Source organism: Zonotrichia albicollis, chromosome 4 (genome assembly GCF_047830755.1).
Source record: "Zonotrichia albicollis isolate bZonAlb1 chromosome 4, bZonAlb1.hap1, whole genome shotgun sequence".
Lineage (NCBI taxonomy): Eukaryota > Metazoa > Chordata > Aves > Passeriformes > Passerellidae > Zonotrichia > Zonotrichia albicollis.
The window spans coordinates 57,158,237-57,183,415 of NC_133822.1; the positions used below are offsets into that span (position 1 = coordinate 57,158,237).

Here is a 25,179-nt window from a genome sequence, read left to right on the forward strand (position 1 = left end):
TTTACTTCTGAAGAGAAACAGGAACCCACACACATTTTAGAACTATGAAATATTCTTTATGATGAGAAGATAGGAGGTGCAATTGGAGCCTGACACTAGGACTGACAAAATCATGCAGAGGATTTTGGCACAGTTCCTCAAGTGAGCTGAAACACAAGAAAAGACAGTGTGACACACACTGAGGAAAGAATCAGCAAGACCAGCCTGGATTTAGAGAAAAGAAGAGTCCTGGAACAGACAAACGGGAGCTGCTGATTGCAGATTTACAAGAAGCAGTCAGAGTGGCAGTACAAGATTTAACTTAGGACAGTTGACAGCAGATTTGGTGACAGCACAATATATAGTCAAAACCCTGGGCATACATTCAAGAAAATAATTTTTGTTAAGTATAGGGTCACAACATAAATCTGATTCAGTGATGGAAAAAAAATGAACAAAAAAACAAACAATAAAGTTTGGATTTAATACCAGATATAAGCTTTGAAAGCAAGTAAAAATATAAGCTGTAGGTAACATATAAAGGAATTATTAAAAATTGAAAAGACTAAGTAAAACAGGATGAAGTACAAAAATTCACTAAATAGCACAGAGAACAAAAAAATAAAGTCGATAAAATCTATTGCATCTGTGATAGAATAAAGAAGGAGAGAAAGTTCTAGAAAAAGAGTGAAGAATAATAAGAGGGAGAAGGAAGCAACCAGGAACTACCTTTATCCAGTGGAAATCACTGTATTTGCATACAAACTTCTAGAGAGAAGATTCATGCACATTTATAGAATTTTGGAAATCTTTATGTTTTATTAGGTGAAAGCTTTAATGATGGCAAAAACTTGAAATACAGTTGTCTTCCAAAGGTTTATCATCATCTCTTTTAAAAGTGGCATAAAGAATGGGAGGGTAGAGTGCTAGAAGTTACTAGCAGCACAATAAAAAAAAAAGATGCTACATGATGCAAAAGCATGCTAAGCCAGACCTTCCTTTCAATGCACAATGTGTCCTTTCCCATTAACACTATTACTTACTATTACAATACTTTTTTTGTCCAAAAGGAATTAGACCTCCTCCAATAGCACCCAGGACAAAGAAGAAGGGCAGTGCCAAAAGAAACAACCAGTACATAGAATCTCCTGGGAAATAGGGAAGTTAAGAGGGAGGAGTGTTCAGAAAATATCCAAATAGCTCAATTTTTTCTCTTCTCTGTCTTCCCTGGAGAAGTGCTTTTCATATATGCATGTAAAACTACCAAAAGTCTTCTAAATAGCTGTGCTCCCTCCTCCTCCCAGCTAGTAAGATAAAACTTAATGTCTGCAACAGACTTTAATTCCATTCTGTCTCATAATTTTGACTGCAGTAGTTGCTGCATCTTTGTCTGCAGTGAAACTGGACTCCTTTTGGACTCTTTAAAATGGCAGTGATGACAGAAGAGAACTCTGTTCTTCTAGCCACATGTACCACCAGATAACTGAGAACACAATATAAATATAAAATTATATATATATCATATACATATAAAAGCACATCTAATAATATTGCATACTATAATTTTATCTTTACATTGTCAATATATATTTCTGGGTACATCTATATTCTTTTATACAACAAAATCTCCATATGTTTTCAGGACAAAACAAATAGGGGAAACCAGAGTTTAGGTTAGCAGCATACTTCCCAGGTTTAGATCCAGACCCTCTTCAACTGGCTCTCCCTGCATTGCCAGCTGCAATCACTGAAAATGGATGGAAATTTCTTTAAAACCATTCCACATTGAAAACCTGTGATTGTGGAAGGAAATTACCTTATACATTCTGTTTTCATTTTATTGCCTTACTATGGGAGCCTATAACTGATTCAGCTCTGTTTCCCCTGTGGTGCACAGTATTTTAAGTTCTTGGCTTCTAAGTAGTCCTTTAGTCTATTAAAATTAAGATAATCAGCCTACCACTAAACTGCAGGGCTCAGGGATATTTCCTGGCTGTCCAGATCATTCCTGATCCTCTGTTTGTATGACACCCACAAGCACATCCCATTTTCTCCTTCCCATCTTCACTTGGAAAGGAAAAACAAATATAGCAGCTAGAAAAGGAGACAGCATGAGCTGCACAGAAGCAAAAACAATGGGTGTATTTTGGTTAATAAATGCTATGTAGATTAGACACCATTGCTTTTCTAACTCTATTCATATAATTTCCAGAATTAAGGAAATTTAACCATCTCTTCAAAAGCTGGTTTAACCTGGAATTAAAACCTTCTAGAGACAGAAATGCTACAAATTTCTATATAAAACAATATCTAATACATAAAAATCCTTTATTTATAAAGTTATTAATAATATTTAATGCACAGCTCTTAACACTTTAAGCCAAACAGTAATTCTAATTTTGTATTATTTTCAAAGCTATAGGGAGTGGTTAATCATATCAATCATGTAGGGAGCCCTTACATATTGAATTTTTTTATTAGATCTCCTCTATCAATCTTATATTTCTGAATCTTCCTTTTCCTTCAGCATTCCCTCATCTACTCACACTGTGTGCAACTTGTAGGTGCACTCAAAAATCAGCCTGCAGTTGCTGTTAAAGCTTCTCCATTTCCATACTGAATAGAATAATTATCTATGTCCTAAAATGATGTTTCTGTTAAGTAATTAAATTTAGCTTCTGTAGAACTAGCATATTCTTGCTTTTCATTCACTTTATGGTGCAGAAATCCCCCACCACCACCACTAATCTCATTTATAACATCTCACAGCAAATATCTCACACCTTGCAATTTTCATGATAAATGTGATGACAAGAACGATGCTGCTTTTTAAGTAAAAAGCGCATGACAAACTACTTTATCACCTCCATCAGGCTGCCTATACTGATGCATCAGTACAGAAAAGACATGGTCTAGTATGAATTTTAATTTATTTATTTATTTCCTTTAAGAGGGGATGAATTCTTTGACTGATATTTTGTTGTAATGGAAGTCCCATGGACAAAAAGTTTGCTGTATTGCATGCTACTGACTGGGGGAAAAAATTATATTCCTACTTTTTGTATTGGCAGATACTATTATATTTTGATGTGCTTTGAATACCAACACATAAGTATTACACTGAATTTAGCACCTCCAATTCTAAGAGGATTACTGATAACAGATATGCATTGCAAGGGAAAGCAAGTTCTACCTTATTCTGATAAAGTGCCATATATTCATCATCTAACTGACAAGTCCCCTAGTTTGGGAATCAAATCTACCAGAGCAAAATCTGGCATCTGAATATTTCTTTTAGACAATAGCTCTAAATGAACTGAAACAAACACAAATTAGATACTTAACATTGACTTTTCCTGGGCTAGAAATTCTAGAACTGTCTGCTTTATTTTTTTGAAGTTTCACTGTAATAAAGCAGACAAGTAATGTAAAAATAACTTGAATATTATACTAAGAAAAAAAATCTATGACGTATTTGAAGATTTTCAAGTTTTACAGATTTTATTTTTTCAAGATTAATGATCCACTTTTTTTGAAACGGTGGCCACAAAAAACAGAAGGATTAGGATTAGGGTTAGGGTTAGACATGGATTTATTAGGTTTACAGCCATATTAGCTGTATATTATACAATCATGTATCCAATAATATATCAAAATCCTGAAACTACTGTTTCATAATATCTATATAAATCAAAGCATGTTGCCAATACTCATGAGAAAATTTGCTACTGCTTCTGCTACAGGCATTGCCCAAAAGTTGTAACACAGTGGTTGTGGAGATGTTCCACACTGTGACAGACCTCCAGAGTCACTTCCAGAGATGTGCAAAGAAAAAATGACATCTGCTCCTATCATTTGTAGCGAGTTGAGGAAATGTGTCAGGTTTTCAGTTCCTCATACTGTCATCGTTGTTGAGCTTTTCCATTTTCACAAGGACAAAATGACAAGCACTGTTCCTGGGAGCAGAGATGAATCTGTGATTGCCACGGGACTCAGACAATAACCACACAGTTTTTTCACTTAGGCCATAGTGACTGGATGTAGTAAAGAAGGAATTAATTATTTCACTGCCGAAATGAGGAGAAACTATCTCTTGCTAAACTAGACAGTTTATTTGCTTTCATAACTTTCTAGGTCAGAGTACTTGTTATGACCAGTTCTGATCAGGTGATCAGAAATCCACTGAAGGTTTTTAAATAAATAAATAAATAATCAACATTATGTTTTCATTAAAAATCACCGTGACACTTAACTACTAAACAAGCTTGGAGAAAATTAAAAAACACAAGGTCATTAATTTTCTCTCACCCAGTGTTCCCAGGAATTCTCATTAGCTTTAATGCTCATTAAATACTGTAACATAAAAATATTTTCCTGCTATATACATTTGTCTTTCTTTAATTTTTGTTAATGGCTTGCCTTCTTCCTTTTGACAGTCTGAAGGTCTGTGCTGCAGCTCAGCCAGACCCAGTTTCATGATAAAGCAGTTCGTAACTGGATTTTGTGTGTCTGAACTCATCTGGTTTTAAATTTACCCAGGGACTTGATCTGCTGTAGCAAATAATGCGAAACTAATGGGATTTTGATATTATGCTGATGTAAATATGGCTTGGAGACTTATGTAGTCAAGATCTACAGAAACTTTTAAAAAAACATTAAAAGTACCTGATGGTGATTTGGTCAGAAATTGAGACTCATTTTATTTTAAATATCAGCAGAGAGGTACAATCAGAACATGACTGAGATGGAGTGGTGACACATCTGCATGAAGCTGGAACTCCATTCTTTTGTAAACAAGATTTCTTTTGTGAAGCTCTAATTTCAATCACAGGTTTTAGTTTGGAATTTGAGATTCACCCTGTAATGCATCTTCCACTGGGGACTACAAACTCCATTCAGTAATAAAATCTTTAGCCCTAACTTAATTACAGTATCTGAAAAGTTGACAGGGAATAAACATGACTAATGATTCTGATTTTCTCTCAACTGCTCACCTATCCAGCAATCGCTCTGCACAGAGCCTTGCAGGGTGATCACAATTGATGATGTTTACATGTCTGACATTAGAAATAACTATTGTAGCAAATCACACTTGTATCTCTGCAGTACTTTAAAACTGAAGTAAAAGTTAAAAATAAAACAACTATGTTCAATTTAATCTAAATTTAAGGGGCAATTTTTGGTAAATTTCTCATTTTCAGAATAAGTGAAACATTTTATTCTCTCTGCAGATCTACGCAACAGGGACGCAAGCCCTGTTTTCAGAGATGCCCTGTTCAAGGCATATATTAGTAAGCAAAGTCCAACAAGAGGAAAAGCAATTTCATTTGTTTTCAAGTTTATACTTATTGCCAGCCACTGTCACTGACAGAGCATTTCAGGTATTTGAGAACACCAGCTTAGCAATCTTTCCTTGCTATAAGAGACATGAGGTTTATTCCTCCAATCTGCTTCTATTTATTCTAAGCAGAATTTCTCTCCAGTGAGTAAGGATGTTTTGAATTTCTCGTAATTAAAGACAGGGTGTTTAAGCATATATTACACATTTAAGTTCTATTTAGACTGAAAGTTTCAGTCAGAAAACACAGAAACAAGGTTTGAAAAGCTGAATCATGATTAATTTCAATCTATTTTTCAGTTCTTTTTTCAGCAGACCTATCATATACCTTTTAATTCCTAAAAATTTGGCAGGGTTATTTCTCATTTATGTATACATCACATATACATATTTATAAAATGCATTTCTATATATTCAATTTGAATATCCAAGTACATTATAGGAAATATTTAGAAAGGCTTGCTTAGGAATTTTGGATTATAAATTACTGTATTATAAATGTAAATTACTGTAGGCTGTCACAGTAATACAACATAGTCAGAATTTCTTCTCCAGAATAAAGCAGCTGTCCCAGTAATCACACACTCAATAATGACTACAAAACAATCACACTGGAAGCTTGTCACACACCTTAACATCAGGGATACTCTTCTATTATTGATCATCCTTCAAATATCGACCTGTGTATATACTTGGGAGACAAACAATGGGCAAAAGTTGAATAGTTTTCATTGATTGCTGTAAAAGTTGTCTACTTACACCACAAAGGGGCCCACCATCCCCAAGCTAACTTTATGTACATGTAAGACATTTCAAAGAACAATTTTCATGCAGTAAATGAGTCAAAGATTTAAGCCCAAAAGGTTGCTGAGTGTTTGCCAAAACTTCAGCATGTTATTTTTAATTGCTTTTCATGAACCATCCAATTTGTTATGAAGAGTGACTTGTATGCCTACACATAAATGACTGGGGCTATTTTAGGTAGTCTGCTGAGACATCCTCATGACAAGGGCAGTGATAACACAATGTTCAAGAGAATTGTGCCTTTCTGAAACTGTAGCTTATAAAACCAGACAGGATAACTAGGACATCTCAAATGGCACTGGACAGGTATGTTTAAAGCAACCAAATCCCAACCACACCCATTAAGCCTGTGAAACTCAAGAGTTTTCCTCTGGAAATTAACAGTTGTACCAAAAGAATTTTTAAATTCATCACTAAACTTTCAACAGTCAATTATAGAAGACCTTTGATGCAACAATTTCAAATATGAATTAGATGATCTTTCAGCACTGAATATGCGGTATGGAAAGTGCTCATAGCAGAAAAGACAGCTAAGGAAGTAATCACTAAGAGACTAAGGAAAAAACATTCTTCATTAGCATATGCTAATCACTTGTCCTTCTTGTGGCACAAGTTAGCATCTAACAGTAAAGTACAGCAGAAAAGAAATGAGAAGGTAAAAGGTGAAGCTTGCCATAAAATCTTAAGCTCTTGTAAAAGACAACACTGGGTCAAAAAGTAGATCTCCCACACACCTTGGCATGTTCAAAACTATTTTTACATGCCTGCATATCATGTATCATATTTGCAACACTTCTAAACTCTGTTAAGGACATCAAAAGAAACAAAGAAACTGAACTCAATTACCTCTGCAAAGGGTTTTAGAGACTGACTTAAGCACTGGTACGGAGATACATGGGGAATACACGAGCATGATGTTGAGGACAGGGCAGGCAGAACAGAAACATAATTTCCTACACATTCCCTAAAAACTAAAAGAAAAGGAGGGGGGTTATAGAATGAGTTAAACTATACTGCACTGCGTCAGCTGATTAACTGTTGATGCAATTATTTCTACAGTAAATGGTTATTTCTGTCCTGGCAGAATTTTTAAGTCTCTACATAAAATAACAAGCGGCAAACTAGCTACAAAAAGGCCTGACTTCTCTTGTTCTTTAGAATCATAAAAAAATCACATTATCCACAGAGAAATGAAAGGTGAGGAAGTTGTCCTGTTCTTTAAGGTTTGTAACACTAGAGGCTTTCCCTTTACAGACCCGAAACATTTCTCTTGTAGAACTGAAGTCTGCTTTTGACTTTGTTGTCTTGCTGTGGCAATACTTTTACCTCTTACTCCCAAATGCTCTTGCCCTCATGGCGTCGTGTCACTGAACTGCAAGATTTGGATAGGTTTCTGATGCAGGGATTTTCACAGGAATAGTATGACTGATTTTAACTCATCCTTTCACCTCCCACCCTTCTTTCACCTTTTATTTTCTAGCTTGAGGTTTATAACTTTATGGTCAGGAATATGTAGAGCTCAGTAGACAACATTAGCAGACAATTATGTTTTGGGGTTTTTTTAATGGGTTATTTATCACAATAAATAACCTAATCAAAACTTCCAGAAATATACACGAGCAGAACTTCACAGCTACATGAGTAGCTGACACAGCTACATCTGTACCTGACCAGCTGCTGCAGCCAGAAATTTCAGCACTAGTATGTAAAGGAATCCAGCTGGGACAGCAAGTTGATCCTGCCTTAACCATGGTGGGAAGTGTTCAATGGAATATCTGTGGTGCTGGAGAAATGATGGGAAAGAGAATCTTGCCTGGTGATATTCCAGTCTCTTCCTTTCCAGTTGGCTGCGGTATCTTTTTCCTCCCTTCTTTTAAAAAATATTTTAAAATTTCATTTTTAATAAAAGTTTGGGTTTTCTTCACTAAGACTGTACACGCAATCACTTAGGGAGCTCCCAGGAAAACCTATCTGATCATTAGCCAGTGAACACTAAGAAACACAGAGAATACTCCAGATTTTAAGAAACTTTCTACAAAACTCAGTAGACATATATGTAGTATTCTTGGTATGTCTGCTATTTTTTGCCCATGTAATTAAAATGGTGAAACAGTTTAAGACCATGTGGCCTAAAAAGATGGAAAGTAATTATGAAAAATACAATATTAACTACATCTCCAATACTCTAGGACAAAAAAAAAAAAAAGAAAGAAAGAAAAGAGGATTTGAATTGACAGAGGACAGAGGGAAATTATTTGGTTAAAAAGTCGTCAGGTATTTGTTACTGCTTCAGAAACTAACCCAAATTTTCGTATTCCATGTACTAGAGATCTCAAAAGAACATACCTAAAGCTGACCTAAATGCACCTGTTCTAGCATCAATATTGCCCAGCAAAAGAAGAAAAAATTAAAGACCTCTCTGCAATCTACCAGGAAATTAAAGCTTCCTTTAAAGAAATACAGAAACTAAACCAAACAATTAACATCATAACGGGTTTATGACATCTTTCAAATAATTAAAAATGTTCAACATTTTTAGACGAATAGTTTGAGGAAACACAGAAACACAAAGAAAAACTGCAGCCTAACATCAGCAAGTGCTTTCAACTTAACTATCTGACAATGTATAAACACAGAGTTGAATACTTTTTTCATATGGAAGGAAAAATAGCAGTTCACTAACTCCTTTCATTGCCTGCCATACATATAACAAACTGAGGCCTCCTCTATCCTACATGACAGAGCTCTTGGTAGAGATCAGCAAGAACTCCATATTCACATCTGCATCCTAGCAAGCAAAAGGAATAAACATCAGTTGAATAAAACTTGCACAGATTAAAAATATTCTGATGCTCAAGGATTCCTCATTTCATTTTTGACCTTTCCATAAATTCAGCTCAAAGAGTTAATTGTGCTGAAATAAACATTAATGCACTGCCTGAGGATACAAATTTTTACCTGGCCATGGAGTATTGGCAGCATAGACAATGAATCCAAAGTGTAGAATAATTCATTAGGAAATATGCAGTAGCTGTGGCAAGATTTACTACAAATATACTTGAAGTGTTTTTAAAAATTAATATTATGCTGCTATGCTTGGCTTAATTAGCTCTCTTCTTCATTTACAAAGCATATCTGTCTGGTTTATGAACTCAGTCTCTACTCCCCATTCTTGAAAGCCTGTTTAATTAAAGTTTTAACTACTGCATAAGTTTTAGAAACAGTACAATGACTTTTATTACTATAAGCCTAAATCTTTTTTAAAAATGATCATATCTACATATATTGTATCAGATTAGATTAATACATGCTCCATAAGATTTCTGTGGACCACACAATACTGGTCCTTTTCATTATATGTGCCTTCAATTTCCATTATGCTGCACCTAGGCAATTTTGGGGGTTTTGCACAAACAGTTGGATTGTGATTAATTTAGCCAATCAACAAGTCAGTTCTCCTAAATCCATTACCACTCACCTTCCTCTTTTTGGCATATACCCATTTCTAGCCTGTTTCAGTGATTTCTTCATCCATTATTCTATTTTATCTCTTTCATAGGTCCATCACTTATTATACACCCACTTCTACTAGCAGGTGACTTTATTTTGGTTTTCAACTACAGCAAAGCCTATCACAGTCTTTTTCAGCATTTATCACTTCCTCCCACTGATGCTATTATAAATCATTAAATATTTATTTAATTTTGTTATACTTAAAAAATTGAAACATAGTCATTACGTGCTAGCTGGGATCTATCTGAAGTTCTAGAAATGCACGACATACAGTTGATCGTAACTTTTTTTGCCTGCATATTAAAAACCTCCTGGTATAATGGTCAGTGAACAATTATTTGTGCAATCACTGCCTACAGACTACAGCAGAGCAAAAAATATTTTTTATCTCCCTCTGCATGGATGCTGGAGACTCTAGTTAATGACTTGTCACCTATTATACCCAAAATACACTACAGTTTCATCACACAATTTACTCCACAGAAGCAGAATGTCAACAACAGTCAGTTCTACAATAATTTAAAAAGATAATAGTCATTTTCCCTCCTGTTCTCATTTGAATCTCATAACCACTGTGGTGATCAATTTCAAAACCTTATTTGTTCTGCTGTTGTGAACTATTCAGGACATCAGATTGGTGTGCAGCACAAAATTATAGAGGCAATCTTTTTAAATTAACAATTTACAATTAATATTTCTGCCAGCATATATTTGTAAATTTTCCTTAATATAAAACACTATGTCAAAATTTTCAAATTAAAATATGGCAAATTATTTCATATGGCTGACAAACAGTGCAGTAAAATAGGCAGGAGAAATAAAAAACTGTCAGGCTATAAATCTCATGAAGAAATGAAACAAACAAAGGAGAAAATTCACACTATTTTTCTAAGTTAAAAAAATAATAGCTAAAGCATCATCAGTTCATTCTGTGTAGAATTGTTTATTCATTACTCCACTTCATGAAAAAATATTAAATTCACAAAATCAATTTTGAAGAGATGACATTTTTTTTGTATTCTTTACATATTGTCTAATCCCAAAACATGTTTTCTTTACATATGCTCTTATCCTTAAAAAATGTTTTAACCAGATTTTCATTTAGACCAAATTGGCCTATTTCTCTCAACATTAGCAGAGCTCAGAGTCATCACAGCAGCTGAGGCTCTGATCCTCTGAGTCTGCTCAGTGATGCCACACGGCAGTGCCGGTGCATTTTAAGGAGTTACTGTGCTTCAGCTGGAGTTGGTAAGCAGACATGTGGTCCCTGTCAGCTCATTGCAATGACAAGTACATGGTGTTCACTTAAGCTGCTTTCAGCAGTTCCAAAAGGGAGCCCAGGTGAAAGCAATGGAAATATGAGCATTTAGGAAGAGCACTGGAGGCAAGCTTTGCTCTTTTTCTATATAGAGCATCAAAAGTGATGCAGCTGTTGTTTTCTTGCACATGAGTGGAGATGGAAATTAGCTTTATCATTAGACTGGAGTAGTATCATGCATGTGATCAGCTTAAATCAATCACATGAGCGAGTAGTATCTCCAGTTCTGGGAAATGGAAGGCAGGAGGGAAGAGTGGGCTTGTGTGTCTGTGCGTAGAAATGTAATGGGATCAAGAAAACCTTTTAAAAAACGCCACCTCAGTCATTTGCAGTTACCTGACCATCACTCAATTCTAAATGAACAGAAAGGCTGCTTAAATCTGACTTCAAAGGAGACAAAGAAATTCAGATGGAAACTTGCATACACCCCCCCCATCCCCTCACGCATAAAAAAAGTCATCATTTGGGACTCTGAAGCCAGAATAAGGATGCAGATAATAAAACAAGCACATACGGAGTCTATCTTGCAAGATGGTTTTCTACTCATTATGGTATGTGGGTACAACTCTTTCACAGCGTCACTGGCTGGGTTCAGCACACAAAATATATTCAAGTAAGACGGAAAGAGGACTTTTGCCCTGCTTTAAAATGAAATAACAAGGAAGATTTATTTAGGTTATTCAGAGCAGAGTATTTTGTTTCAGCATGTTTTTCCTCAAATTGCAAACATAAGAATGTGTCTGGTTCTAATACTGCTTGAGTTAATAAAAATTGTTGCTTCCATTTACAGGAGGAAAGTGCATGAATTTCCAGGTTTTGAACCTGCTTGCCTTCCAGTACACCTAGAAAAATCTGTGCTGACAAATACATGAACTTATTGTTCATTTTCTGAGATGAGGAGCCCAGGGAGCTCAGTTAATATCTGTTCCACAAGCTTCTTATATAAGCATAAGCCTACAACAACATCTTTCATCCTGACTTTCTCATCTATAAAATGGGTTTAATACTCTTTCCTTCCTCCTACCCTCATCTTTGTTCTTGTCACAGTGAGCTTTTAATGCAATACACGTAGATCAGTACCAGAGTTGAAATGAAGCTAAGCTTATATCCACAAACTGCTTAACCAGACATCTAAACACTGAGAAGATGCACTTCTAAGCTGTTCAGAACAAAGAACATTTTTACTAAACACACCCTTTATTCTGATGTCTAAGTATGGATTTCAAGGCCGAATTTCAGATGACCAATGACATTTTTACCCATAGGTTGCAAAAAAAAGTAATTTTTTAAAAGTTGAAATACATGACGGCATTTTATTAACTACTGGATTTTTAAAGTGTTAACGCATTTTACTCTCTCACTGCTCACTTTTTAAAAATCTTTATAAAGACAACCTATTGAGCTTCCCATTGGGATGATTCTAGTTGTATGAATGTCTTTTCTAACCATCTGATGGTTTGGCAGCAAATCAACTTTCAGTGAAACAGAAATCAAATGTGTTTCTTTAAAGAAAAATATCTATGAAAGACATGCTGTCTTAAATGAGATGACTACACTGCATTTTTTAAGCTTCCAACAGAGAAAACATTCATCTAAATGTGAAGTCATGCATTTGAAAATTAGCATCTGCTGTCGTAGAATCATAGGATAGTTCAGGTTGCAGGGCTCATCACGAGGTCACAATCCAAACCCCTGCCAAAACCAGGGTGAGCTACGAGGTCCATTATTGAGGGCTTTATTCAGTCAGGCCTTGCACACCTCCAGGGATGGAGGGCACAGCTCTTGTGGCAATAGCCCCATTGCCTGACCATCCTCAAAGAGAAGGGTTTTTTAATCTGGTCTGAACTTCTATGGCCAGTGCACCACTAGGCCTAGCTCTACCTTCTTGCTAACTTCCCCATGGATACTGGGGGCTTTCTGTTAGGTCACCCCCAAACCTTCTCTTCTCCAGGCTGAACAAGCCCAGTTGGGCCAACATCTCCTGGCACGGCAACTGCTGCTGCCCATGCTGCCCATGCTCAGCTTGAGGGCATGGGGCCCTCTGCTCTACTTGTTATGTGTTACTTTTGTCTTTCTGCTCCAAAATGCACACTGAAATCTATGTGTGGTCTAGGACACAATGGTATTTTTCTTTTCCTAAAACACTTGTATGCATCACAGCCCTGGTCATAATGCCAAATTTCAGAAATCCAGCTTTTTGTACCTTTACTACTGGGTCTACAGATTTACAGAACCTTTAAAATTCATTATGGGTACAGAAAATCTTGTTTTTTCTGTGTTAAAGATGCTGTGTTTCTGTGTTAAAGATATACATTCCCATCATTTGCATTTACAGAAATGGAGTCCAGTCATGCAAGGACTGCGTGTACAGAAATAGAATAAAAATCAATGGAAACTGTATTTAGGAGACTTGCAAGAATACAATCAATGATAAAGAGTCATAACAGAGCAGTACAGCTGAACCTAAAAGAAACCTTTCATTAGCTAAAAAAAATCCCATCAGTACCTAACGGTAAGTACTACCAAATAAATTGCAGAGATATATAAACTGGTGACATATACATTCTGTGCACACAGACACAAAATAAGAATATTTTAGGGGATGAAGAGACTTCATTAAGGTAATTTAACTGCTACTATGTCCTTTAGGTACATAAAGAACCAAGACAGAACAATATGAAGAAGACAGTCAATATAAAAGATATTGCAAAATTTGTAATCTATGAGGATATTGCTGTGTCTCTGTAGAGTACCACCTGTTCTCACTTCTGCAGATCTACCACTCCTGTCAATGTTGATCTGACCACTCACAGATTTATATTCATAACCCAGACAGACAAAGCAGACTTTGGTAAAGAGAATAGAACACAGCCCTAAGCATACCCTGTGCGTCATCATTAACTGTATGTTCTAGATTTTAATATGTTTTACTGATAATCCATTTTCCTATTCTAGATATGAGCCATTGCAAGCAGTACCTTATCACATAAGCAGTACCCCAAAATAGTTACCAGTGGCCTATGTGCTGGGGCAGCAAGCAAAGAGCGAACAAATAGTGTCTTGCTACAGCACTAGTGAACATAAATTGCTTCTGTATGATCAAATAGCAAAAGTTTGTACGTAATTCCTGCCAGGTGATTGCCCTGAAGATGTTATGTGCAGAGATATTCTTGGGCTCTGACACTGGCAAAGTCTGAGTTTTTCTGAAGGCTGCTCTGCTTTCTAGAGGCAGGCACAGATTTTTGGTGCCTGATAATACAAGCTGTTATCCAGCAGTATGGTCTCTGGGTGGAGACAGCTATTTTGTGGGAAAATCATTCCTGGACCTCAGTGGGAAAAAAATGGCAGCCAAATATCTGACAAAATTGAGTTGATTCAGTAAAACAAAAAAGCTCCAAAACAATAAAAACTCCTTAATGATTGTCTTGTTCACATTAAAGGGTGATGCTACTGACACCAACTCTCTGAGAATAAAAAAAAGCAACCAAACACCTGCAATGAGTAATGACAGTTTGAAGCTGAAAGCTTTCTCCAATAAGTAGACAAAATGACCAAATTTTACTTATAATTTAAGGAAGTATGGGATCTTTGATTGGAAAAAATATAACAGCCTGCATGAACTTGTCAACAGGAGTACATAATGTTAATAAAATAATTGCTGCATTTAATAGCTACTGATGGATGGGCTTTATTTCTATTAATTCTCTACCCTTTTACAAATCCCATTATACCTCTTTCCTTCCTAACTTCCTGTGGCAGTAGTTTCTACAACTTAATTATAAGCCCTGTAATACAAGTTGAAAAGTTTTTGTTGAAAAGTTGGTTTAGACCTACAGTTTAATAATGCAATGATCTATGTCTGCATTGTCATGCTTTGAGAAACAAGGAGTATTTCTTTTTTCATATCTTCAGAGCAATTTTGCAAGATGCAACATGTAAACACACACAACATTTTCCTGAAGCATTCAGCTCAGAACACTAACTCTGAAGAGCCTAACAATATTGCCAGACGTAACCTTTTTTAAAAAAAATTACTCTTCCTAAAGGCTCACTAATCACTCTTAACTCAAGTACCGTATTAAGAAGCAAACAAATAGATGAAAAGAACAGGCACACCAAGCTCCTGAAGATCTGTGGAACAGTGACAGACAGGAGGAAAACAAATTAGTTCAGCAAGATACTGAATAGACTTAATTTCAAATTTTACTAGCTTAATACCAATTTTGGTTTCCTTTGCATTAACCGTCATTTATTTTTGTTACTGAAAACAAACCATAACTCATCTGTGAAAGATTATTATAGATTTTTGAATTACAAGTAATGCATTTAAGATAAGTAAGTTTAATTTCAAGTTTTTTCAAGTGTTTTATAATACCAACATTAATTTTTAACAAATTAGATTATATTGACTTTTAAAATAAGGCCTCCTCTGGAAGACTTATCATTTAAACAATTTTCAGGAACCGATTTTCTACTTAAAGTTAATTCTCCTGTGAGTCCATGGAAAACAAAACAAATTCTGATCTATGGAGCTACACTTTGCAATATTGTCTGTATACAAGCTGACCTATAGACTCATTCGCAAGGACTAACTGGGGATTTTTTTGTCCATTCTTTGAATTCTTTTGAAGAGGAAGTTGTACCAGCTTATCTAAATTAAATTATATTTTACAGATTTGTAGCATGTACTGTATGCTTCTAGTGATTTACAAGACACTACCAAACTCACTTCACCTGCACTAGCAACTAGACTGGAAAGAAGAATAGAAAACTGTAATGACAGTGTTTTTATTTCAGTGCATTTGTACCATTTTGCAATGCCTCAAATTATATTTCAAAAGGTAAATTATTATGTAGTATAATGTCTGACTTCCTGAAAAATAGAAAATAAAAGGTGAAAATGGACCTATTATAGATTTTTCACCTACACACCTTTTCAAAAACTCTAAGTCAGTCATTGTTACTTTTAAAATGCCACAATTTTAATTTCATTAAATACTTTTAGAATTAGGATTTGAAAAACAGGATTTTTCTGCCATGGAGTCAGCTCCTGAGGTAAAGTCAAAATATAAGGGACCTTTCCTATGGCACTAATGGCTCTGCCTGTCTGATCTTTCATCACTTTCAGTAATTAAGAAACAGTAAAATGCTAATTAACTTAATTTAATTGATAACATGAGAAAACACAGCCCTCTAGTATTATCCCTAGTCATGCTCCAAATGGATCAAATGAAGATAATTCATTCAGCTATGAAAGCACAACTACAGAATCACAGAACATATTGCCTATCACTCTTCTTATCTCAGCCCATGGCAATACTGCTTGTCTGATTTAATTGCAGCTGGAAAGGAAATACCACACAGCCACTTGTTCACTCCAGCCTTCCCTGCCAGGGGCAGGGAGGGGAATTCGAAACAAAAGGTAAACTTCATGGCTTGAGAAACAGCAGCTTAGTAATGGAGAGGAAATAAAATGTAATGCTAATAGCAATAACAGAAATGAATACAATAATATTCACTCTACCATCTTTGTTACTGTTATCGTTGTTGTTATTACTGAAAAGAGAGAGGAATAAATCTCCAGAATGGCGAGTGATGCACAATAAAATTGCTCACCACCCGTCCCCAAGCAGTGATCAGTGCCCTCCAGCCAGCTCCCTGCAGTTTACACACTGAGTTTGACATTCTGGGGCATGGAATATCCCTTTGGCCAGTTGGGTCAGCTGTCCTGGCCATGCTCCTCCCTGGATTATTGTGCTCCTTCTCACTGGCAAAGCATGGGAAATGGGAAAGTCCTTGACATAGGGTAAGCGCTACCCAGCAAAAACTGAAGCATCACTTTGTTATCAACATAATTCTCATTCTAAAGCAAAAAACCACAGCACTGTACCAGCTACAGGAAGCAAATTAACTCTACCCCAGCCAAGACCATGACACACAGCAAAAAGCTCTGGGACGACTGTCAGATCTTCAAATTAAAAAAAAAAATGCACATCTGAACTTCTGAGATTTCTATCAGTATTTCTATCAATAAAGTAATCTAACCAGGTTTACACAGAAAACTGAGGATCATTGTACAGTCTTCTGTGTCCATGAGTGATTCACTAACCTGCAGGCTCATCAGTATTCTGAATGCACTTGAGCCACACACCTTTGTCCATCTGGCCAGGAACACCCACTAATGTTAATGAAAAGTTTCAAGTCTTAAAGAGTTTGAATGTATAGCAGAGTTAATTTCCTAAAGCTAGAATTTGTGTTATTAAATTTCCTTTTTTTATCAAAATCTACACTCAGTTTCAAAAATTAAGGCAAACATGTTAATAACATAGAACAATGTAAAGTAGCCCTTGAAGTTACCTTTTATTGCAATCTCTTTCTGATATTGCCACAGAAATGAATGAGGAATACTGAAACATGAATAACATTCTTATCATTATATGACTCACAGCACTAATATCAGCAATGTAAGTACCTTCTTAAGGACACAGGTCAATAAAAGACAGTACACACACTACTCCTCTGTCTTTATCACTTGAAAGTGATAGCTGGTTTTAGCTGTAGATGGACATCAAATTGTCTCCTTTGTTCTAGATATTTTGCTTCAACAGAGACGCAACAATCTATTTCGGTTTCTCAAACTGACATAATTCAGATTTTTTCAATAAAACAGGAACTATACTGATTGCAAGAGAAAAAAAAATATGTGGACATATTTCACAGTGCCCATGCTATTAACTAAGGGTGCACTGAGATCAAATTCAAACCCTTGATTAGAATTGCAGCTGTCAAGTACTTCTCAAGCAGTCACTACACCAGAGCAACAATCATTATCTAAATTAATTGAGTCACAATCTGCCATATTGTCTGAGATCTCCCAGGGTCATTCACATCTTAGAATGGGAAACCAGGGATTTACCCTCCCACCTGTATGCCTATTCCACTCTGTACCTGGGAAAAAGAAACCTTTTCAAGCAAGCATTTTCTTCAAAGTAATACTGTTCCCACAAAAACTTTTTATTTACACCTACTGGTAATTTATTTCCACCCAGACCCAGTAGGAAGCTCTATCTGTCAGAGTAAACCAAGTCTTGAAGTACTCTAGAGTCTACTATTGCTACAATGGGTTTTTTTCCTGATAGAATAATTTACTCAAAATCAGTTGCACCATATTCCCTAAAGATGCCTACAAACTACAATGAAGACAGTAATCTATGAGGGTTCTTTTTTCTATAAAATAAAATAAAATAAAATAAAATAAAATAAAATAAAATAAAATAAAATATCAAAGATGAGATCCACAAACAAACAAATAAATAAACAAAAGGCTAAAAGCAACCTACTTGCCCACCACAATGCAAAACAGCAGCTGGAGTTTCTAAATAAAAAATCATAGCCCTGTAATCTCATTGAAAACTGCTGTACAATAACCTGCCTCGATTTGTGGCAGAGATATTCTCAGTAACAAGCATTATTTGTATCCATGCACATTTCACAAGAGAGCGAGTAGTTTTGTGTAACATTTCTCCTCTCATTAAAAAACAGACAGGTACAATGCTGACATCCTTGTTAATAACAGACAGAAAATGCTAGAAATTACTCGTTGTCTAGGATACTGATTTAAAATACATTAAAAAAGCTGCACCATTCCTATAAAGACTCTGAGACTAAGGCTTAAAATACTTACTTAATAATGTCTCCTTCAAGAGCAATCACTCGTTTAATGATCTTCTGTTCAGGATTTCTAGGAGACCTGAGACAGGAGATAAGGTTACACAATCAGTACCATTCCCATTGTTTTAAGAAGATGAAAGAAATAGACACTATGAAAGTCATTAGATGATTCCATGTTCTCCTTGAGTTAGCATCAGTCACACTGTTCCAAAGGGAAGTGAAGCTACTGCAATCCTTGTCACTGCAAACCATCACTGAAAGCAGTTGATGACTTCCTTGCAAACAGCACAATAATCAACACACCTTTGATCATGAAAAATACACTCCACAACACTAAAAGTAAAGCATCCCATGAACCAATGGGGAAGGTACCTTTGCAAATAGATTAATGTATTAAAACCTGAATCCCCCACTATTTGTTGGGAAAATGTGTTAAACATTTATGTCTTTCAATCAATTTGGGAGAAAAAAATCTTCCTGTGTTATATTAATATCTATCACTAATTTAGGTAAGCCTTGCCTAGGGAATTGTGAAAGTTTAAAAATAAAAGTTGCAAAAATTTCTGAAAGTTGCAGCTTCTGAATGCATTGTTTTTCATTTAAAGTTATTTCTCCACAGCATCTTTAATTGAGTAGATTCTGATCATACATTACATAATAATATGAGAAAGCAAAGATGAACTTGCATGTATAGCCTGGATATCCCAACTTCCTGGATGCATATTATTAAATAGACTATTAAAAGTGTTATTCTACTGTAGTTTTGACAGGTTAATGTAGATATATATTCACCATAAATTTTCATTTTCTTTAAACTTTACCTTTTTTTTTTTACTCTTCACTTTTAATTATCTAACTATGCAAACTTAGAAGAATAACCTTCATGTTATTAAAAAAATATTTTTATTTGCTGCTTGTACACAGAAAAGTCAGGGAAGGAACAAACTTTTTCTTTTCTGTTGATGCTTGGGTTCTCGCAATTAAGATTTCAAGTACAATCTGCTAGACACACCACTTACAGAGGTGTATATTACAGTTTTCATGGCTAAAACCATCTTTGAGCTCATCTCTGGTCAAATGGTAAGATTACACTTCTTTAAAAAGCAAAGCTGAGCTAAGTCTGGATGAAAAGCTTGCCCACACTGCTGCATGACTAAAGGCATTTGAGGTTCACTTTGAGTTCCAATAGTTAAAATAAAAAAATGAGTTCAGATTTATTTGTTTATTTTTTAAAATATTATTCTAAAAAACCCAAATATTTTAAATTTAATTTGAGGTTTTAATATTTGTTCTTGTGTGTGCATGTCAATACATTTGAAATAAATTTCTCTTTCAAAGTAATGAAATAAAATTCAAGAAGCCTAGTTTTGAATTTGAAAATGTCAAATAGCTTCCCTTTACATTTTACCAAGCCTGGAAACCTATTTTCAACAAGCAATGAGAAACACTGAACATGAATAAAGGCCATATATTTATTCCCTAGTTATCACACAAATTTTCAAATCATTATGTAATTTACAGTAATATTTTATTTAGCATCAATTTTACATGAATAGTTGCATATTCCAGCTCAGCCTTGCATTTCATGTTCCTTCTTAAGGCAGGAGCACACAGTTTCATCATATTTTATATGTCAGTCTTGGGAGGAATTAATCAAGTTTTAGATGTTCGTATGATTTAAATATATGGAATGTCCACAGCACTTTCTGATGCTGCTCCTTGCAAGCAACATTTACTTCATTGAGCACTCATTTGAGCATTGACCATGTCCTATTCTCAACCAAAGCACAGTCTATGAAAAGACAACACATCTTTATTTTAAGCTGTTATAAACTTAAAATATTTTTAATTACTTTACTGCTAACTGATTTAAACGTCAATATATTTAAGCTCAAGCTGTAATATTTCCCATGTAAAATTTAAGTAATGGAAATGATAATACATAATGTATGTGATGAAATGTGCATTTCTCAAAGATTGAATGAAAACAGATTTTATGTTTTCACTTTCAAAATTCTGTTCTGTTTTGACACCTCACTTTCAAAAAAAGGTTCTCAGCAACTTCCCAGAAGGTATCTCCACTTGATTAGAATATATATATTGTAATGCAACTATTGATCTCCCTTAATTTTCTGTTCTCGTGCAAAAATTTCTACTGACCTTGGAAAAACATCTCTCTAAATTTGAGGTATGGGTAGTTATTCTAAGAGAAGTTACTTGGTTACATGGCTAGCAATGACATATTTAAATCAAATACAATCCATCAGAAAAACTTCAAGGAATTTCTTGCAAATATTATTATGAAAGAGTAATATTTTTAATACTAGAACCAAAACATTTTTTTAAATAAATTTCGTACTAACATTCTGATTATAATTCATTAAAATGGCAAAGGACTGGTAAAAGACAGATGAGCAGGCTCAAAGTGGCCAATAATGCCGGCACTTTTAGGCCAAGGATTTTCAGGAGCTGAGCAGAATGTTTTTTTTCCAAGAGCCAGGAGGTAAGGGAGGCTGGCTCTGAAGTGATGGATGTCGATGCGTTCCTGAATGGGGTATAGCATAACCCTGGGATTTCACTGAATATTGAAATCACAAAAAACACACAGGCCATTTCTGTCTTCTACGTTCAATCCTGCAGAGAACAGTGTGGGATCACACTGCCATAAAGCACATTTCCCAGGAAAAACAGGAAATTATATAGCCAGCAGAAAAATCCAGTTTTTAGCAAGTGATTGTCAGATAGAAATGGTGACAATTCCCTGAAAGATTTCTCTTTACATATTTAGCAACTGAGTATTTCAGTCAATATTACTCCTAAACCTCTCCCTTTCAACCACTTGGATTATTTACTTATTCTAGTGGATACTGCCCAATTTTAAATAATTGCTCAATGAGCTAATTAACATTTGATCAAACGAAAAATTTTCATAACATTTCTTGGTTGTGCATGTGTCATTTGAGTCTTCTTTCGTTCTTCGAATTTTTTAAGTACAGTCTTTTTAAGAACCTCCACAGCAAATCATCCTAAACTTCCATTTCTGCTGGCTTTTCTAGAGAGAATGTTTTTAGAAAATGTCCTAAGATCCTAGCAAAATAACAGAAGCACTGTCTAAATAAATAAATACTACAACACACAGTAATACTTTTTTCCTTGAATAAACACTCAGATTTTTTTTGGTACCTGCATTAGAAAGAGACATGATTCTGTGAACTCAATGAAAAAGCAGACAATATATTTCAAAGGGATAGCTTCAATTAGATACTTTAATGATCTACATGTGTTTAATGTTACCCATCCATTATCACAGACAACCTGGAAAAAGTCTGTGCTCACTGTTTGAAAATTGTTGGAATTTTTATAGCAATTTAGGATCTTCTAGAACAGAACTAATAGCAGGCATTTATTAAAAAGTTGCAGAGAAAAGTGCCTAAAGTTTTCAATTTTTATATGAATATATCTATTTATTCATGTATATGCATAAGTATGTATATTACTGTTAGAAAATTGTTTAACTTTTTATGAGATAGAAGCAAGAGGTTTAGGCAGCAGCCTCAAAGTTTGTCTTCAGATTATTCTTAGTTTACTTCAGATTGAGTTTCATGTGACTTGCTCATCATTTACAGGGTGGCAATGGAAGAAATTAGGACTGTGTTGTTGTAATATAAACAGACTGAAACAATGAAGACCATCTTCTTCGAAATTAAAATTTCTGCTTCTATTTATGCTTTTAATGCCAGATACATAAATGGATTTAACTCCATAAAATAGGATAAGAGAGAATTTTTGAGATCTCAGCCTAACATTGTGATCCAAAGCCATTCACTCAGTGAGCTCTTCATTTCTCAAAACTAATTCCTCTCTCATCAAAAATTCTAGCATAGCTGGAGTCTACACTTCTGGGAATTTCCAGGATTAATGCCAGAGGGAAAATATGCTGTTTGTCTCTTTCTCAATCCATTTGGGGATCCACTAAATAGCTAGAGGAGTAACTAAAACGTAGATGGCGTCCAGAATAAGCGGCATTAATATATCTAAAGAACTGAGAACCTCACAGTATGGTTTTGCTGGCTCTACCTAAAAAATATGCTTGAAGGAAGAGGAAAGATAAGCAGTGGAGCTACCTCCTTCTTATTTTCTGTTGTTCATCCTTGCTTCCTGTTGCCAGTATAGCAGCTGATGCTCAAACTCTGTACAGAAGTAAATATGTAGCAATATCCACTCTTTCATTCCTTCTAGCTCCATAGCTATGATAGAACAGATCCAACATAGACAATTCTAAATACTGTATAAGAATGGAAATTTACTTAATATATGCACATATTTTCTAAACCAAAATATTCTTAATCTGTTTAACATTTTTCTCAGTCCCTTTCATCTCAATTCCATGCTTCTTTATGCAGATACAGAATCTCATAATAAATGTAATATCTAATTACATCATAGGTTATGACACAATTTCTATATTGTGGCAAATAGCATGCAATTTAACAGTGAAAGGAAAAATAATTATAAATTTTATTCTTGCTTTTTTTTTTTTCATTCCTGTTATCAATTTCTCTTGTACAGAATTACTGCAATAAATGTATCCAGTACCAGGTTTAGTATTTGTGTTCAGTTTGGACCCACCAGTACAAGAAAGGCATTCACAACTGGAAAAAGTGGCACCAAAATAATGGTAACAGAAGAGCAATGTAACAGCAGTGGCTAAGCAAATCAGGTTTGTGCAGATTAGAGATTAAGCAAAGGGTTCAATTACCATTGTCATCTATCTAACTGTTGATTGGGAATTCAGAAATTTTGGAAAGCTATGCAGCAAAAGCGATTAGCAAACAACATGAGCTGCAGCAAGGGAAATTCCAGTGGTGCAGTTTGACCTGAGAGGCTGGGAACCACAGACATACTTAGAGCTCAATGGGACACAGGTCTGGGCAGTCTGACCCAAATTCAGAGTCTCACCTGCCTTGAGTGGGTGGTGAGATCAGACAGCCACTAGAGGTGCCTTAAGACATAAATTACTTTTCACTTCTACAGTCTTTAGTCTTATTCAAGTGTATGAAGAATCAGGATGTAATATCTTAAATTACAAAATATTTTCTCAAGGATGCAAGCTCTAATGCTAGAAGAGACCACACTGATCACTGAATTTATCTGCTGTAGCCCACAGATAATTTTTTTGTGTTTTTCTTACAGTATCTAATTCTATTAGAAAGCATTTTTAAAGAACCTTATGATATCATGTCTCAACAGTCTAAGTTGGAATGAGACTAACATCCAGAGAAATTACTCTACAGTTTAATTATCCTTGCTATTAGAAAATTGCATCTGCATTCAAAATTGAATTTATCCTAGTTCAATATCAATTTCATGCCTTCTCCTCCAAGGCAGAAAACTCCGCAACATTTTATTTCTTCTTCATGAAGAAAGATTTGGGTACATTATTTCTTAAATTTCTCTTGGATTCATCAGCCAGAATTGCCTAAAATTCTTAGCACATAATTTTCCGATTCTTGGACCCCTCTTTGTTACTATTTTTCAAACTCCTCAAAGGTTTTAATTTTCTTCTTAGCATATATAGGAATCTAGTAGAGCAACATGCCCTTATTTGCTGGCTCAATCAAAAATTTATTTCCTGTTTCTTAACATTCCATTTATTTTTGTATAGTCAGGCATAAAGCTCATCCTTTTCATCCTGGGAGCTGATGTTGAAAAGACACCAAAAGTGGTAATTAAGCCTTCTCTGAGTAAACTGCTAGCTAAAACAATTAATAAATTTTAGATCACTACTTGCACTTCATATTCAATAGAGCATGTTTGTGAACACCAACCATGTGATTCATATCATGCTACCCTGTCTTTCCCTGCACTGTTTGCACACTTGGCCAATGATTTATGAAGACAATTGACAAAACCAGTACCTGACTTTGGATGACACAGCAATCTGCTGGAAATATTACTGTTCACAAATGTGCCTCCAACCATATCTACACCTTCACATCTGAACAGAGCCTGTTTGTTATCTAATGTCTCCCATTAACTCCATAAAAGGAAAATTTCTTGATCAAAATATAATGTGAAACTAAAAAGAATGTTTGAAGAAAAGAAATACCTGTATTACAGCCTGTATCAAAATTATATTTACTTAGCTGTTTTATTATTTTACACTTAAAACACACCAGGTTTGCTTGACAAAACCTATTCCTGAATTAACGTCTTTAAGTGTATTTTAGCTTCTACAAATAGAATAAGAAATAAGAATAAGAAATAAGAATAAGAAATAAGAATAAGAAATAAACCATGTGATTATTTTTCTTAGATAAGACATTCCTAAGGGCCTTCTCTTTGTTTGAATGCTGGAAATTTATTGCAGGTCATGAAGTCATTTGCATATTCTGCTTTGTCTTTCAGCCTCTTCATTTTTCAAATGGTATTCCATACTACAAAAACTGTTTGAGACCATTTTTGCCTGTCAGTATCAATTTTTGAACCCCTTTGTGGTCTAAAACTCTGTTATACTTTTAGAGGAAGTGAAACAGATTAGATTAGCGATTTTTTC

General features: G+C 35.0%; 1 protein-coding gene across 3 annotated transcripts in view; it reads right to left on the reverse strand.

Annotated features, from left to right (window-relative positions):
• Window positions 1-25,179, reverse strand: part of IMMP2L (inner mitochondrial membrane peptidase subunit 2) — a 419,753-nt gene that overhangs the window by 123,677 nt on the left and 270,897 nt on the right. For 2 of the 3 annotated variants that reach the window (XM_074539896.1, XM_026790365.2), the window contains exon 4: window positions 18,637-18,702. The exons of the other annotated variant lie outside the window; for it this stretch is intronic. In XM_074539896.1, coding sequence (XP_074395997.1) covers window positions 18,637-18,702 — 66 coding nt within the window. The remainder of the gene's footprint in view (window positions 1-18,636; window positions 18,703-25,179) is intronic. 3 annotated transcript variants of the gene reach the window in all.